General features: G+C 39.9%; 1 protein-coding gene across 1 annotated transcript in view; it reads right to left on the bottom strand.

Moving 5' to 3' along the window:
* The window catches only part of LOC102833048 (probable ribosome biogenesis protein RLP24-like), a 15,235-nt gene extending 909 nt beyond the window's left edge, over positions 1-14,326 (bottom strand). The window contains exons 1-5 of the mRNA XM_006831630.1: positions 14,119-14,326; positions 8,333-8,446; positions 8,105-8,177; positions 2,946-3,009; positions 896-981 (exon numbers count right to left, since the gene is read on the bottom strand). Of these exons, the coding sequence (XP_006831693.1) occupies positions 896-981; positions 2,946-3,009; positions 8,105-8,177; positions 8,333-8,446; positions 14,119-14,199 (418 nt within the window). The 5' untranslated portion in view covers positions 14,200-14,326. The remainder of the gene's footprint in view (positions 1-895; positions 982-2,945; positions 3,010-8,104; positions 8,178-8,332; positions 8,447-14,118) is intronic.
* Between the last annotated feature and the right edge of the window lie 437 nt (positions 14,327-14,763).

The following is a 14,763-nucleotide window of genomic DNA, read 5'->3' as shown; positions in this document are numbered from 1 at the left end:
TACCTACCTCAAAGGTTACTAATAACAATGGCACATACCTGCTACCTACCTCAAAGGTTACTTAGTAACAATGGCGCACACCTGGTACTTTATAGGCGTCACTTTGCATCATCCACACACTCTTTATACACATTCTATAGGGGGCTTTCTGCTTTGTTTTTATCTAATTTAGTACAAAAATAACTTGGGTTTGACACAGATCTACTCAATATGTGGTTACAGAATCTGACCTTTACCAATACCTAAACATGTTACCATGCAGAAACTATGTTTTCAACTAAACTTCACCGAAAGTATTTCCCTTTTAAATTCTTTGCTTAAATTGGTAAATGATGTAACAGAATGTACTTAGTACCAGCTGATTAAGACTAGTTTTCTAGCACCTCAAAAAAGAAACCATGCAAATTAACTGCCTAAAGTACTGAATAACTGACTATAAGTTATTCAGTAATCACCTAAGGCTGACAAAGCGCACAGAGGACCAGACAGACAGGACCTCTGTATTTTCACCAAGTAACCCCAAGTAATTCTTTTACCAACCAAAATTTGAAAACTACTAATAGAAAATGTAATCATTTAATCAAAATAGGAATGAAGCAAAAATCACCTAAAATTACTCAAATCTGCTGAATTCGGAGAGCTAACTTGTGTGATATAAGATTTTACAAGGTCGGGGGAAGAAACACCATATACAATAGACTGGGACTGGGAAATACACTGAATGAATTACATTTTTCTAAGTCAAGTCACAACACAAATGTACAATGAGAGGAATATTTAAATGAAAAAGACTTACCCTTAAAAGTTAGGTGACATCCAATTACACAAATCACAAAAGCCTTGCAATTTAGCTCCCTACTTAAAGCCACACACCCCTGTGCAATGTAATACTTGCCTGCAAGAGGAGCCCGGATAAGATGGATGTTTTGCTTGACTTCTTTGATGTCCTGAACTTTCTGTAACTCTTTATTTTTCTTTAACCTACAATAGAACACATCAAGACAAAATTTCAGTTCCTAAAACTTCTTTAAGGAGCTCTGGTAGCCTAGTGGTTAAGAATCGGGCTGCTAATATCAGGGTCAGCAGTTCAAAACTACCAGCTGTTCCACGTGAGAAAGAGGAGGCTTTCTGCTCCCATAAAGACTTACAGCCTTGGAAACCCTGTACAGGGTCGCTATGAGTCGGAACCGACTCCACGGCACATAACAAAAACAGCAACAAACAATTTCTTTCAGAGATAATAATTCACAAGAGAATTTTAAACATTTTATCAAAAGTTAGTCATAAAAACGGGAAATGGAAATAGGTGATTGTCCTTCTGTTTGCTCTCTCCCTCTTCCCGCCATTCCATCAGAGTATGAGCACCATTAAATGAACAAAGAGTGTCTCAGTTCTCTCAAATTATCCCCAAATTTAAGGTAAAGCCATTTGCTGAGCCCTTATAGATGAATAAAATTCTTCCATAAAAACTCGACTCATAATGATTTTTTTACTTAAAAAATTACAAGCCTCAAAAATGAATGTCTATCATATACACTACTGTGCTCTACATTTCATAAGACAATTCCAAATTGTTGGAGTGCCTAGATAATTGCTCCTCAAGTAGATAACAACTTCTATGCAATCTATTTTTTAAATCATTCAGTAGTTGCAAAAACACAAAGCACTGACAGGTATTCAACCAAAAGTGCTAACAGATTAGCTCTCAAGCTGCTGGAAACCTACTTCTTTTCTATAACAGAAAAAACAAATGCTCTGGCTGTGAAGAAACAGCCAATTCCAGATGGGGGAGTGGAGTCAGAGTGAATCTTAAACATCTTGGTAGGCATAAAGTAAGACACTACTCAGCGAATGATGAGGACTTGTCAAAGCACACAAGACCACACCTGATGAAGTTCCCATTGGCCAAACCTGGGGCATTTAGAATATCAAAATAAGACAGCAAAGAATCATAAGCCATTAAATGCTACAAGAACCCATGAATGCATGATATCAAAGAATGAATGAATGAAATAAAGGGAAAAAAGAAAGCTCTTTCTTACATTAAAAAGCCATTGTAGAAGAAATGACAGCATTAGAAAAAAGTTATTTGACAACAAACACAATAATAACTGATTCAGGATAGTCTCTCCAAAGGATGCTAAATTAGTGGGTACATGTTTGAAAAGTAACAGCTTCTTTGTAGAGTCTCAATGTATCACCATCAATATGTATTCATGAAAAAGGGAAACAGTGGTAACTCTCCAGTGGTGAAATCTGGCAAACACAATTTTAACCAAGTGAGCAGAGTTACCATCACCAGTTAGTGGCTATCACGTGCTTCATGTGGTGCTGCAGATGAGAACACACCATCATTTCTGTGACAGTCTTGCTAAAGCGTCTTAACCTGAATCTAGGTCATAAGGGAAAGCTCAAATTTTTATATGCAGAATAGTATATAAGAATAACTTACCTACACTCTTTAAAAAAAGTCAACGTCAAGTAAAATAAGAAATTGTTTCAAAGTGATGTAGACTAAAGAGGTGTGACTGCTAAATAAAATGGATGCACCAGGATTTCATTTGGTGATGAAAGGCATTATTGAAACAAATGGCAAAATCTAAATAATATATGTGTATTTTCTAATAGTAACAAGGCCACAGAATTACTTGATTTTGATAACTATCCTATAGTTATGTAAAATGGTTCTTAATTTTAGGATGTACACTTAAGTACATATACGAGCAAAGGGCATCACATCACCATCATGCTATACATTAAAAAAAAAGATACAGATAAATGTGGCAAAATGGTAACTGAATACAAGAATTATTTGCAATATTCTGGAAAGTTTTTGTTACATGTGAAATTATCACAAAATATGAAAACAAAAAAAAAGCAACTAGTGCCTCTAGATTTCTACTAATAATTCTTTCTCTAATAGTTATTTTACACAAGATTCATACCTGTTCATTATAAATGTAGCTTGGCGCTTCTGTTTGATCTCTTCAACTCTCTTCATTGCATCAACTACAAAAAAATTCGTAAGGATCAGTAAGAAATCTGTGCACATCCAAGCAGTATGAGTTTCATCAACAAGTATTTTAGCAAAGTACTTCTTATGCTTATATTGGCTGAAAGGGAGCCAAGCTCAGCTATGCTCTAGATTCTACATCAAAGACATCCACCATAAAGACAAACCATATTTGCGATTTTTAACTAATACGTACATTATTTTAAGAAATACAAAGTGAAATTAATATTAATGATATATTTTGCTTAACCCAATATATCAAAAATATTTCAACATGTAATGGATATAAAAGAACGATTCATGGAGTATTTGCATCCTCATTTTTTTTTTATACTAAATCTTCAAAATATGGCGTGGATGTTACATTTACAGTAAGTATACCTCCATTCAGACACATTTCAGGTGCTTGGTAGCCTGTCTGGCTTGTGGCTACTATATTGGTCAGCACAACTCCCACTCTAATTTAAGGAATTAAAGTAAATCCACAGTGTCTTTAATTATCCCTCACAATACATACAAAGAGTAAAATAGCAACTTTGCAGTGGAGACACATGAAGACATTAACTTAACCAAGGATCAGAGTAATCAGTGCCAGGAATGGGACTAATTGACAGCAAGTGTCTCCTCATGCAACACAGCCTCACTTCTGTGCTGTATGGCACCTGCCAAAGGGGCAGTATATGAGCCCACTCTTGGGGATGCTAATGAAAACCCAGCTGGGAGATTTTATACCCAATACTTGGCCCACCTTCTTCAAAACTGCCAATATTATAAAATACACAGACAAACTGAAAAGTGTTCCAGATTAAGAGATAAGGAAAGATGGCATGTACTGTTCTTAATATAAAGGATATTACTGGGACAACTGAAGAAATCTAAACAGATCTAAAATTAGATAATAATTACATCAATACTAATTTCTTGACTTTAATAACTACATTATTTAGAGATAAAGGAGTATCATGTATACAACTGAAAAACATTCAGAAAACAATTATATGAGAAGGAATGAATGAAGGGAGGGAAGGAGGAAGGAAATGAGGGAGGGGAAGGGAGGGAAGGTGAAAGGACCCATTGAATAAAATGTTACTCTCTGGGAAAGCTAGATGAAGGGTCCAAAAGAAGTCTACCTCTACAAATTTTCTGCAAGCATGTCAAAATAAAAACTTTTTTTTTATATAAGTATAATCTGGTGACCAGTAACATCAGCATCACCTGGGAACTGTTTAGAACTGCAAATTCAAACTGAAGTTGAAGAAAATGAAAACAAGTCCACGAGAGCCAAAATATGACCTTGAATATACCCCACCTGAATTTACAGATCATTTGAAGAACAGATTTGATACATTAAACACGAAAGACCAGAAGACCGGAAGAATTGCGGGATGACATCAAGAGCATAATACAGGAAGAAAGCAAAAGGTCACTGAGAAGACAAGAAAGAGGGAAAAGGTCAAAATGGATGTCAGAAGAGACACTGAAATTTGCTCTCCAAGGTACAGATGCTAAAGCAAATGGAAGAAACAAGAAGGTACAAGAGCTGAACAGAAAATTTCAAAGATCAGTTCAAGAAGATAAAGCCAAATATTACAACAAAATGTGCAAAGATCTGGAATCAGAAAACCAAAAAGGGAGAACACACTCAGCATTTCTCAAGCTGGGAAAACTTAAGAAAAAATTCAAGCCTGGACTTTCATTATTGAAAGATTCTCTGGGCAAATTATTGGATGATGCAGGAAGCATCAAGAGAAGATGGAAGGAATACACAGAGTCACTGTACCAAAAGGAAATGGTTATTGTTCAGCTATTTCAAGAGGTAGCATATGATCAAGAGCCAATGATACTGAAGGAGGAAGTCCAAGGTGCATTGAAAGAATTGCTGAAGAATAAGGCACCAGGAATTAATGGAATAAAAATGGAAAGCTTTCAAGAAAGTGAGGCGGCTCAAGAGGCACTCATTCATCTCTGCCAAGAAATCTGGAACACAACTATCTGGCCGACTGATTGGAAGAGATCCATATTTGTGCCCATTCCAAAGAGAGGTGACCCAACAGAATGCAGGTCATCAAACAATCTCTTTGATATCCCATGTGAGTAAAGTTTTGCTAAAGGTAATACAGAAATGGCTACAGTCATACATTGACAGCGAACTTTCAGAGGTTCAAGCCGGATTCTGAAGAGGACGTGGAACGAGGGATATCATTGCTGATGTCCCATGTATCTTGGCTGAAAGCAGAGAATACCAGAAAGATGTTTACCTGTGCTTTATTGGCTACGCAAAGGCTTTCGACTGTGTGGATCATGACAAGCTATGGACAACACTGCCAGTATGAGTATTCTAGAACACTTAATTGTGCTCATGAGGAATCTGTACATGGACCAAGAGGCAGTTGTTCAAACAGAACATGGAAACACTGAATGGTTTAAACTTAAAAAAGGTGTGCAACAAGGTTGTATTCTTTCACCATACTTATTCAACCTGTATGCTGAGCAAAGCTGGGTTCTATGAAGAAAAACGTGACATTAGGATTGGAGGAAGACTCATTAAACAACCTGAGATATGCAGATGATACAACCTTGCTTGCTGAAATTAAAGAGGACTTAAAACATTTACTAATGAAGCTCTAAGGGCACAGCCTTTGGTATGGATTACATCTCAATGTCAAGAAAACAAAAATCCTCACCATTGGACCAATAAACAACATTCTTATCAACGGAGAAAAGACTGAAGTTGTCAAGGACTTCATTCTTCTTGGATCAACTATCAACACTCACATGGAAGCAACAGTCAAGAAATCAGATGACATATTGTATTGCATTAGGCAAATCTGCTGCACAAGACCTTTTTAAAGTGTTGAAAGAACAAAGATGTCAGCTTGAAGACTAAGGTGCACCTGATTCAAGCCACGGTATTTTCAATAACCTCAATATGCATGTGAAATGGACATGGACAGTAAATAAGGAAGACCGTAGAAGAATTGATGCATTTGAATTATGGTGTTGGAGGAGAATATTGAAAGTGCCATGGGCTGCCAGAAGAACCAAGAGATCCATGTTGGAAGAAGTACAGCCAGAGTGCTCCTTGGAGGCCAAACTTCATCTCTCATACTTTGGACATATCGTCAGAAGGGACCAGTCGCTGGAGAAGGATATCATGTTTGGTAAGGTGGAGGGTCAGAGAAAAAGGGGAAGACCCCCAACGAGATGGATTGGCCAAGTGGCAGCATCAATGGACTCAAGCGTGGCAACAGTAGTGAGGTGGTTGGCCCAGGATTGGGCAGTGTTTCGTTCCGCTGTGCATAAGGTCACTATGGGTCAGTAACGACTCGATGGCATCCAACAACAACAACACTGCCACGTCTTTCTCCCTGGGTTTAAACGTTAGGTCACCCAGGCTCCTCAAACAAAGCTTGAAAGGATGTCAAATACTACTACAAAAGTCCACATCTTTTCCATTCCTCCCCTCATGTCTTGTGACTAAGGAAAAGCTGTTGAAAGGGATGTTCTGCTTATGATTTATTGTTGGTGGTGTTACATGCTGACGGTTTCAACTCATAGTGACTCTGCATATGGTTACCAAGAAGCAGCTGGTGAGTTTGAATTGCAGATCTTGCTGGTCAAACCCAGCTTGTGGTCCAGTGATTACTACAAGTGCCATAGCAGGATAATAAAATTCATGGAATTCTACACCTTAGAGTTCTAGTAAGGAAACTCTTAAGTCAATACTAGAAATAGCCAAAGGCTATTTAGTCGTGGGGGGTGGGGATGGAGAAAGCAGGGCCAAAGGCCTAGGACTTTCTATATAGTCAATTCTATAAGCTAGCTAAAGGAACCTAAGTTTTACTTCATTAATGTCTCAGCCTGCTGCAGGGGGAAAAAAGACAAAAATTGAACATTACTGCCTTTCATTTCAGTAGACTATAACTTCATTAAGGAGCTCTAGTAGCATAGTGCTTAAGCATTTGACTGCTAATCCAAAGCTCAGCAATTCAAACCCATCAGCAGGCTCCCACAGGAGCAAAAACCTGACTGACTGCTTCTATAAAGATCAGACTTAGAAACTGATGGTATGGGGCTGTTTTACAGTAGAAAACAACTCACGAGAAATTGTGTTAGAAAATTTTTAACTATCACCCGAAGAGCTGTATTTTTAAATTTTACTTAAGCACTAAATTTTATAAGCTAGTAAGTAGAATACACGGTTTACTTCCCTAAAGTGATTTAATCATGCAAACTATGTTGGGTTTTGTTTATATTTTGATTATGCTATACTCTCCCCCGACTGGATGGCACCTGACAACAACATACTCTCCCCACCAAAAATTATTCTCTCCCTATTTTCCTCCAGGTTTGGGGGTACTTAAAGGTTAATGCACTCAATTGCAAAGTCAGTTTGAACCACAAGACCTGTAGTTCAAGCTCACCAGCTGCTCCTTGGAAACCCTAAACAGGGTCACTATGGGTCAGAACCGACTCGACGGCACTTAACAATAACAATACATCTCTGAGGGAACACAGTGGGTCCTAAGCACAAGCTCATCGTGGGGGCAAAAAATTTTTTCCCACCAGTTGTGGGGAAAAATGAGGCTTTCTACTCCTACAAAGATTTAAAGCCTCAAAAGCCATATGCAGGGTCACTATGAGTCAAAACTGACTAGGTAGATTGCACGTAACCATAACAATATATCTCTGAATTGTGGACACTTCAAGTATTAGCAAATTTAATAATGACATTGCATTTATATCCAAAACTCACTGCCATCAAGTCAATTCCGACACACAGAAACGCTACAGAGAGTTTCTGAGAGTGTAAAATATTTATAGGAGCACACAGCTTCACTTTCGCCCATGGAGCAGCTGATGAACTGCCGGTCTTGTAGTTAGCAGGCCAAACACCTGCCCCAACCAATTCTAAAGATTTGGTACAGCTTACGGCAAGAGATACAAATACTAGAAAACCATTAACAAAGGTAAAATAAAAGCCAGGAAATAAAAAGGCGAAGAAAATCAACATTTAAACAACTGGCATTAAAGTTAAGCCATATCCCAAGTCAGTCTCTCTTGAAAATTCCTGGTATTTTCGTGACTTACTAGTTTTATTCCATAGCTCTCGCTGGTATTTGACAGGTTCGTTTCTACGTTTTTCAAATTCAAATGAATTATCCTGTAGAGGAAACAGAGACAGAAAGAGATGGCTTTAAGAGGTAGAGCAGATCCGTGTCTCAAACATATTCTCTTTCTCAGCAGAGTTCAGCATGTTCAACCACACACGCGTAGGAAGCTTCCCCTCCACGTGACCTCTGTAGTAACGTTACTCACCACCGTCAGCTCTTTACCAGCTGCTTTCCGGAATGCTTTAGTCCACCTGACCTTGCGAGGATTGCGCTTCTTCTTAAAGTTTTTATGACATTTGGATTTGCAGAATCTGAACACCTACAAAAAAATTTAAAAATTACAATGATTAAAGGTTTTCTACTGCAAGATGTTACCTCCATCAGACAAAAAATACTGTAAAGTCAGAGAAACAACGCTGGTTCTCCAGCACAATGCCTTCTACCTACGCACAACCTCAGACCGAAACAGGTGAGATGTGTAAGATTAAGTGGAAATTGAACTATTTTGGCTCTCAGCCATCATCCCAAATAAAGGCTAACAGCCCCCCAAATCATTAAATACTACTAATCATTTTATAGAATAACAATAAAACCTTTTAATGATTTTAAATAAAGGGAATAATTTTAAGGAGAGTCATTTAGAGTCTCTTTCCAATTCAGGGCAATTTAAAATTTCACTTCTATTCATCTCAGTGGGGATAAAAGTTTCAAACAACCATTTAAGGTTCTCCTTTGATCATTTCCATCTTTCTTATTAAAAGTTAAACTTAATTTTAAAGCAATTAAATCTATCAACAAATCAGTTTTCTACACTATGTATTAAAGATCTGCTAGGAAGAGTCATTGGAGCTCTGGTAGCATAGTGGTTATGAATCGGGCTGCTAATCTCACAGTCAGCAGTTCAAAACTACCAGCTGCTCCGCGGGAGAAAGATGAGGCTGTCTGCTCCCGTAAAGATTTACAGCCTCAGAAACCCTGCACAGGGTTGCTATGAGTCAGAACCCACTCCACGGCACATCACAACAACAAAAACAAGGAAGAGTCATTATTGCTAGGGCTCTTCATGCTGAAAGAGCTGATCCTCTAATAGTGACCCTTCAATGTATCCCTGAAGTAGCCTGTTGTTGTTTGCCATTGAGCGGGTTCCAAATCTTTACAGGAGCAGAAAGCCTCTCCCATGGAGTAGCTGGTGGAGTCAAACTGCTGACCCTGCAGTTAACAGCCCCACACATAACCCACCACTCTACTATTACTCCCAAACAGTCTATTGTTGTTAAGTGCCATCAAGTCAGTTCTGACTCATAGTGAGCCTATATAGGGTTTCCAAAGAGCAGCTGGTGACCTCGAACCGCGCTTTAACCCACAATGCCACACCAGGACTCCAAATAGCTTATTAGGACTTGTAAGTCAAAAGCGCTTTTAAAATTTCTTTTGTACTTTGTAATGTTAACGAGTCCTGGTTATTCAATGGTTATGCTCTCAGCTGCAAACATGAAGGTCAGCAGTTTGAACCCACTCAGTGGAAAAGACCTCACAATCTGCTCCCATAAAGATTTATAGCCTAGTGAACCCTATATAAAGCAGTTCTACTCTGTCATATGGGGTTGCCAGAAGTGAGAATCAACCTGATACTACAAAACAACATTTTATGTGTGTGTATGTGTGTGTGTTACTGGAGGAAACCTGAAGAGAAAAAGTAATTATTTGGGGTTTATGGATCTTGACAAAATAATCGAATTTTCTTACATCAAAGGCATAACTCATAACAAAGTACGACAAAGATCAGTTTAACATTTCAAACTAAGTGTGCCTGTGGAAAGGCACACTAACGCAGTAGTTAAGCACTTTACTACTAGCCAAAAGGTTGGCAGTCTGAATTCACCCAACAGCTCTGTGGGATAACATCTGCCTTCTATAAAGATTACAGCCAGAAAACCAATGGGGCAATTCTCCTCAGTTCCACCAGTCACTCGGAGTTGAAAACTGCCTCATTAGCACCCAATAACAGCAATCCTGTGGACAGGCTCACAGGCTCTGATACACTTTGTTCTAGCGAGAGGATTTCAAGTAGATCATACAAAGGGGGGGGCAAGTTCTCCTGGAAACAGTAACTGTCTAATCTCACCTGGGCCCCCCCTGGAAAACCTTCTCCTAAACAATTTAAGTGAAAGCATGGCTACATTCTTGATTTAATTTCAACAACTAGAAAACATAAAAACTACTGTAGTCTCAAGGAGACTATGAAATCAAGATCAGCAAATTTTATTAGTATTTTGATATTTGCAGCCAAAGTCTTATTATATTACCTCGTTAAGAGAAGCCTAAATTTATTACACACTAGATAATTCACCAAGGAGTCCTCGTGGAACTGTAGGACAAGCACTGGACTGTTAACTGCACGGCCAGTGGTTTAAACCCACCAACTGCTCTGAGGGAGAAATAAGAGGCTTTCAACTGCTGAAGATTTACAGCCTCGGGAAACCCCAATAAGATTGCCGTGAATCAGAATAGAGTGGATGGCAGTGGGTTTGGGGTTTAGATAATCCCTAGACAAATCTCCATGTTTAGAATCTATCTAAATGAAAGACTTGCACTTGTCCTGGGTCTCAATTCCAATTAGAGTCAATGGGAAGTTACAGCAAATTCTAGTTGAACACCAGGTCTGATAGGTGATATCTAAAAAGTGCAGAAGAGACCAGAGTCCCTGAAAAAGTGAAATGATTCAATCACCAAATAAGGAATATCAACTATGTGCCTGATGTTATTTATACTAACGATAGAAAGATAAAATATGGTGTCCCACCTTGAGAAACGAAAATTGGTAGAATTGTGATAACCTCATTTTACAACAAAGACAGCACATGATCATACTGGGATATAAATGGGATGAAAGTTTTATATATCTACTCCCATATCATCATCTTCAAGGAGCCTCTCATAGCATAGCATAGTAGTTACAAGTCGGGCTGACAACCTTAAGGTTACTAGGGAGGTTGTGCGTGAGGAAGATGAGGCTTTCTGCTCCCATGAAGATTTACAGCCGCAGAAACTCTATACAGGGTTGCTATGAGTCGGAACCGACTCCACGGTATACTACCACCTATCCGAAACAACTGCAAGAGGGCAGAAAGAGCAAAGGCTACACTATCCTTTTAGCCACAGAAATAAGAGAACTTTGATACCTCGACACAAAAGGTAAAGATTCAAAGATGACTTTCAAGTTTCTAGCAGAAATGTATAATTCAGAAGGCAGAAAGACTTGAGAAAATAAAGAATTTTCTTCGAGTGAGCTCAACATTAGGTACAGGCAGGATTTCCCTAGCCAGTTGAAAACTCAGATTTGGGCCTAAGGGAATTTGAGAAGCATTAACATAGAAAAAATGAGATACTTGTTTTTCTTCCATGCTTCAAAGCCTCTTATCTCTTATTTCCTTCAGCCAACACTTTGTTGGATCCATTTGTCTTCATTAGCAAAGCTGTTTAGTCAATTTCACAGTCCCTGCTAGCAGTACCTCATCACACTCAACTTCCAGTGTGTCTGCCAGATGAAAACTCTAAACTGTTCCCACGATGTATTCTTCTAATTCCAATACCTGTCCAGCTGAAAAACACTGGTGGGCAAAAATCCTATCAAAGCCATACTGCCCAGCATGAAAGCGTGCTCACCCTGGCAATCCTTTGGTTCACTTCCTATACATTTCTTATTATGTTCCCAAGAGCAGTTATTCAAAATCTTCTACTTGAAGTTCACAGTTTTGGTTGCTCACTTTCAGTAAGAACCCTTGCTCCTAATTTACTAAGGCCAATGCCTTCTGACAATACTAGAGATATAAAGCAATGACATACGAATTATAATTCCTTGGTATGTCAAAATCATCTTGTTAAATAGTTTGCAGATCCTCTTCCCCAATTCCTAAAGACGTGAATTCAATAAATCTGGTGGAAACAAGCAGCCAGTGATTTCAGAAACAAATATAAGGCCAAATCTGTGTTGTTGTTGTTGTTAAAAAAGTTGGGGGAGGGATGGAATTTATGCTGATAGGAGACAGCAAACATATATCATTCATAGTCTTTCAAAACCCTATATTAATATATTTATAGCCCTATTGTAAGGAGCTCTGGTAGCATAGTGGTTACAAATCGGGCTGTGAACCTTAAGGTCAACAGTTCGAAACTACCAGCTGTTCTGCGGGAGAAAGATGAGGCTTTCTGCTCCCGTAAAGATTTACAGCAGCCTTGGAAACCTGGTACAGGATCGTTATGAATCAGAACTGACTCCACAGCACATAACAACAACAAAGCCCTATTGTGTTTGTATTTATTGTTGTGTACCATCGAATTGGTTCCAACTCATAACGACCCTGTATAAAGTTTCTAATGCTGTATATTTTTACAGGAATAGAAGTCCCATCTTTCTCCCACACAGCAGCTGGTAGACTCAAACTACTGGCCCTGTGGGTTAGTAGTACAAGGCTTTTCTTAGCGTCACCGTGCACCCTTGTACTTACAGTACTTGCCTCTAATAAGCAATACCATGATAAACAGAGAAAAAACTGAAGTTGTGAAGGATTTCATTTTACTTGGATCCACAAGGGGAGCAGCTGTCAAGAAATCAAACAATGTATTATTGCACTGGGCAAATCTGCTGTAAAAGGCTCTCTTGGTTTAAAACGAAATAACAAATATGTCACCTGGAGGACTAAGATGCACCTAACCCAATCCATAGCATTTCCAGTGATCTTATATGCATGTGAAAGCTGCGCAATGAATGAGCAAGACAAAAGAACGCTTGACAGATTTGACTAATGGTGTTGGTGAAGAATACTGAATACATCCTGGACTGCCAGAAGAAAAAAGAAATCTGTCTTAGAAGTAGTACAGTCAGAATGCTCCTTAAAAGTGAGGATGACAAGACTTCATCCCATGTACTTTGGACACGTTGTCAGGAGGAGCAAGTCCCTAATAAAGGACAGCAAATACAGAATCAGAGGAAAAGCCTCAAAATGGGGGATTGACACAATGGCTGCAACTAATCAAGATTGTGAGGATGGTCGAGGGCCCAGCAGTATTTGTTTCGTTGGTTAAGAGTGGAGCCGACCACCCAACAAGCCTCCATGATCTTCTACAATTCAGTCACCACTTCTTAAATAAAGAGACATCAATGGTTCCTTTCTTGCCACTGTTCACTTTCCTTCCACAGATTAGACTCTCCTTCCTTTCTTACTCTAATTTCAAGACCCGGAACAAATGTCATTTGAGTCTTTTCATATACAACTCCCCCGAATTCACCTCCAAGAACATTACACCTCTCCATCTGTGTTCCCCTAACACTTTGCAGCAAAGCCGTTTGAACTGCAAGGTCGGCGGTTCAAGGTGCTCCCTGGAAACCCTATACAGGGTCGCTATGGGTCAGAATCGACTTGATGGCACTTGACAACAATTACACCACATACTGACATTTCTTTCAAGCCCAATACAATGCTCTGGTAGTGTAGTGGTTACGAATCGGGCTGCGAACCACAAGGTGAGCAGTTCAAAACTACCAGCTGTTCCGTGGGAGAAAGATGAGGCTTTCTGCTCCCGTAAAGATTCACAGCCTCGGAAACCGTGTACAGGGTCGCTATGAGTCGGAACGACTCCACGGCACATAACCACCACCACCAGAGTGCGTACAGCCCTACATTTTATAATCTTCGGGAATGTGTGACTGGGCAGGTACTAATCAGTTTCCTGAATTCAAACACTGGGCCCACGTAACAGTGGCGGAACTGCCCTAGCAGAGCCGGTTCCAACTACAGCCGACGATGAGCTCCCTTCGGGACGACGGCCAGAAAACCCCCCACCCCAGACGAAGGTCTAGGCCGGAGTTCGTTCCGAAGCACTCTCTCCGAGGAGGATCGCCGAAAATCGGCGACAAACTCCGCAGGCCGGCGGGCTTGGGCACCGGCTTGCGGGATGCGGCGGGGCGCGCACCAGTCTCGGACACCTCACCTTGCAATCGTTGCGGACAAACATCATGCCATGACCCGGGTAGATGGGTCCCGAACAGAAGTAACACTTCTCGATACGCATGTTGGCCCAGCGTGAGTATCCAGCAGCCAAACGCCTAGCTTGAAAGGAAGTGACGTAGCCCTGTCGCAGGAAGTGATTCACTCAGTCCCTGACACAAGCTGAGGCGACAGTCCTTCTCCCGTTCTCGACTTCTGATACTCCGTAGAAACGTGGCAGCGCCTCCTGGCGGCCACGTAGGGAAAACAAGCAAACTAAACACGCTGGTGCTTAATGCAAGCACAGAGGTGCAGAGGAGGCTTTACCACTCTTACTTCATGTAAGTGAAACTTGCCCCTGCGCCACCTTCTGAACTTGGCTTCATGTCACCTGTTTTGTTTGGGGGTTTTGTTTGTTTTTGTCTCTCTACAGATGGAGTCACCATGAGTTGGAAAGGACTCAAATGGAATTTACTTTGGATTTTTTTTTTTTTTTAAGCATTGTTGTTGTCATTAGGTGCCATCGAGTCCGTTCCGACTCATAGCGACCCTATACACAACAGAATGAAACATTGCCCAGTCCTGGGCCAACCTTACAATTGTTGCCATGATTGAGCCCATTGATGATGCCACTTTGCCAATCCATCTC

The sequence above is a fragment of the Chrysochloris asiatica genome, unplaced genomic scaffold (genome assembly GCF_000296735.1).
Source record: "Chrysochloris asiatica unplaced genomic scaffold, ChrAsi1.0 scaffold00004, whole genome shotgun sequence".
NCBI lineage: Eukaryota > Metazoa > Chordata > Mammalia > Afrosoricida > Chrysochloridae > Chrysochloris > Chrysochloris asiatica.
The sequence above is the reverse complement of the archived record's forward strand: the minus strand, read 5'-3'. Positions and strand labels throughout refer to the sequence as shown.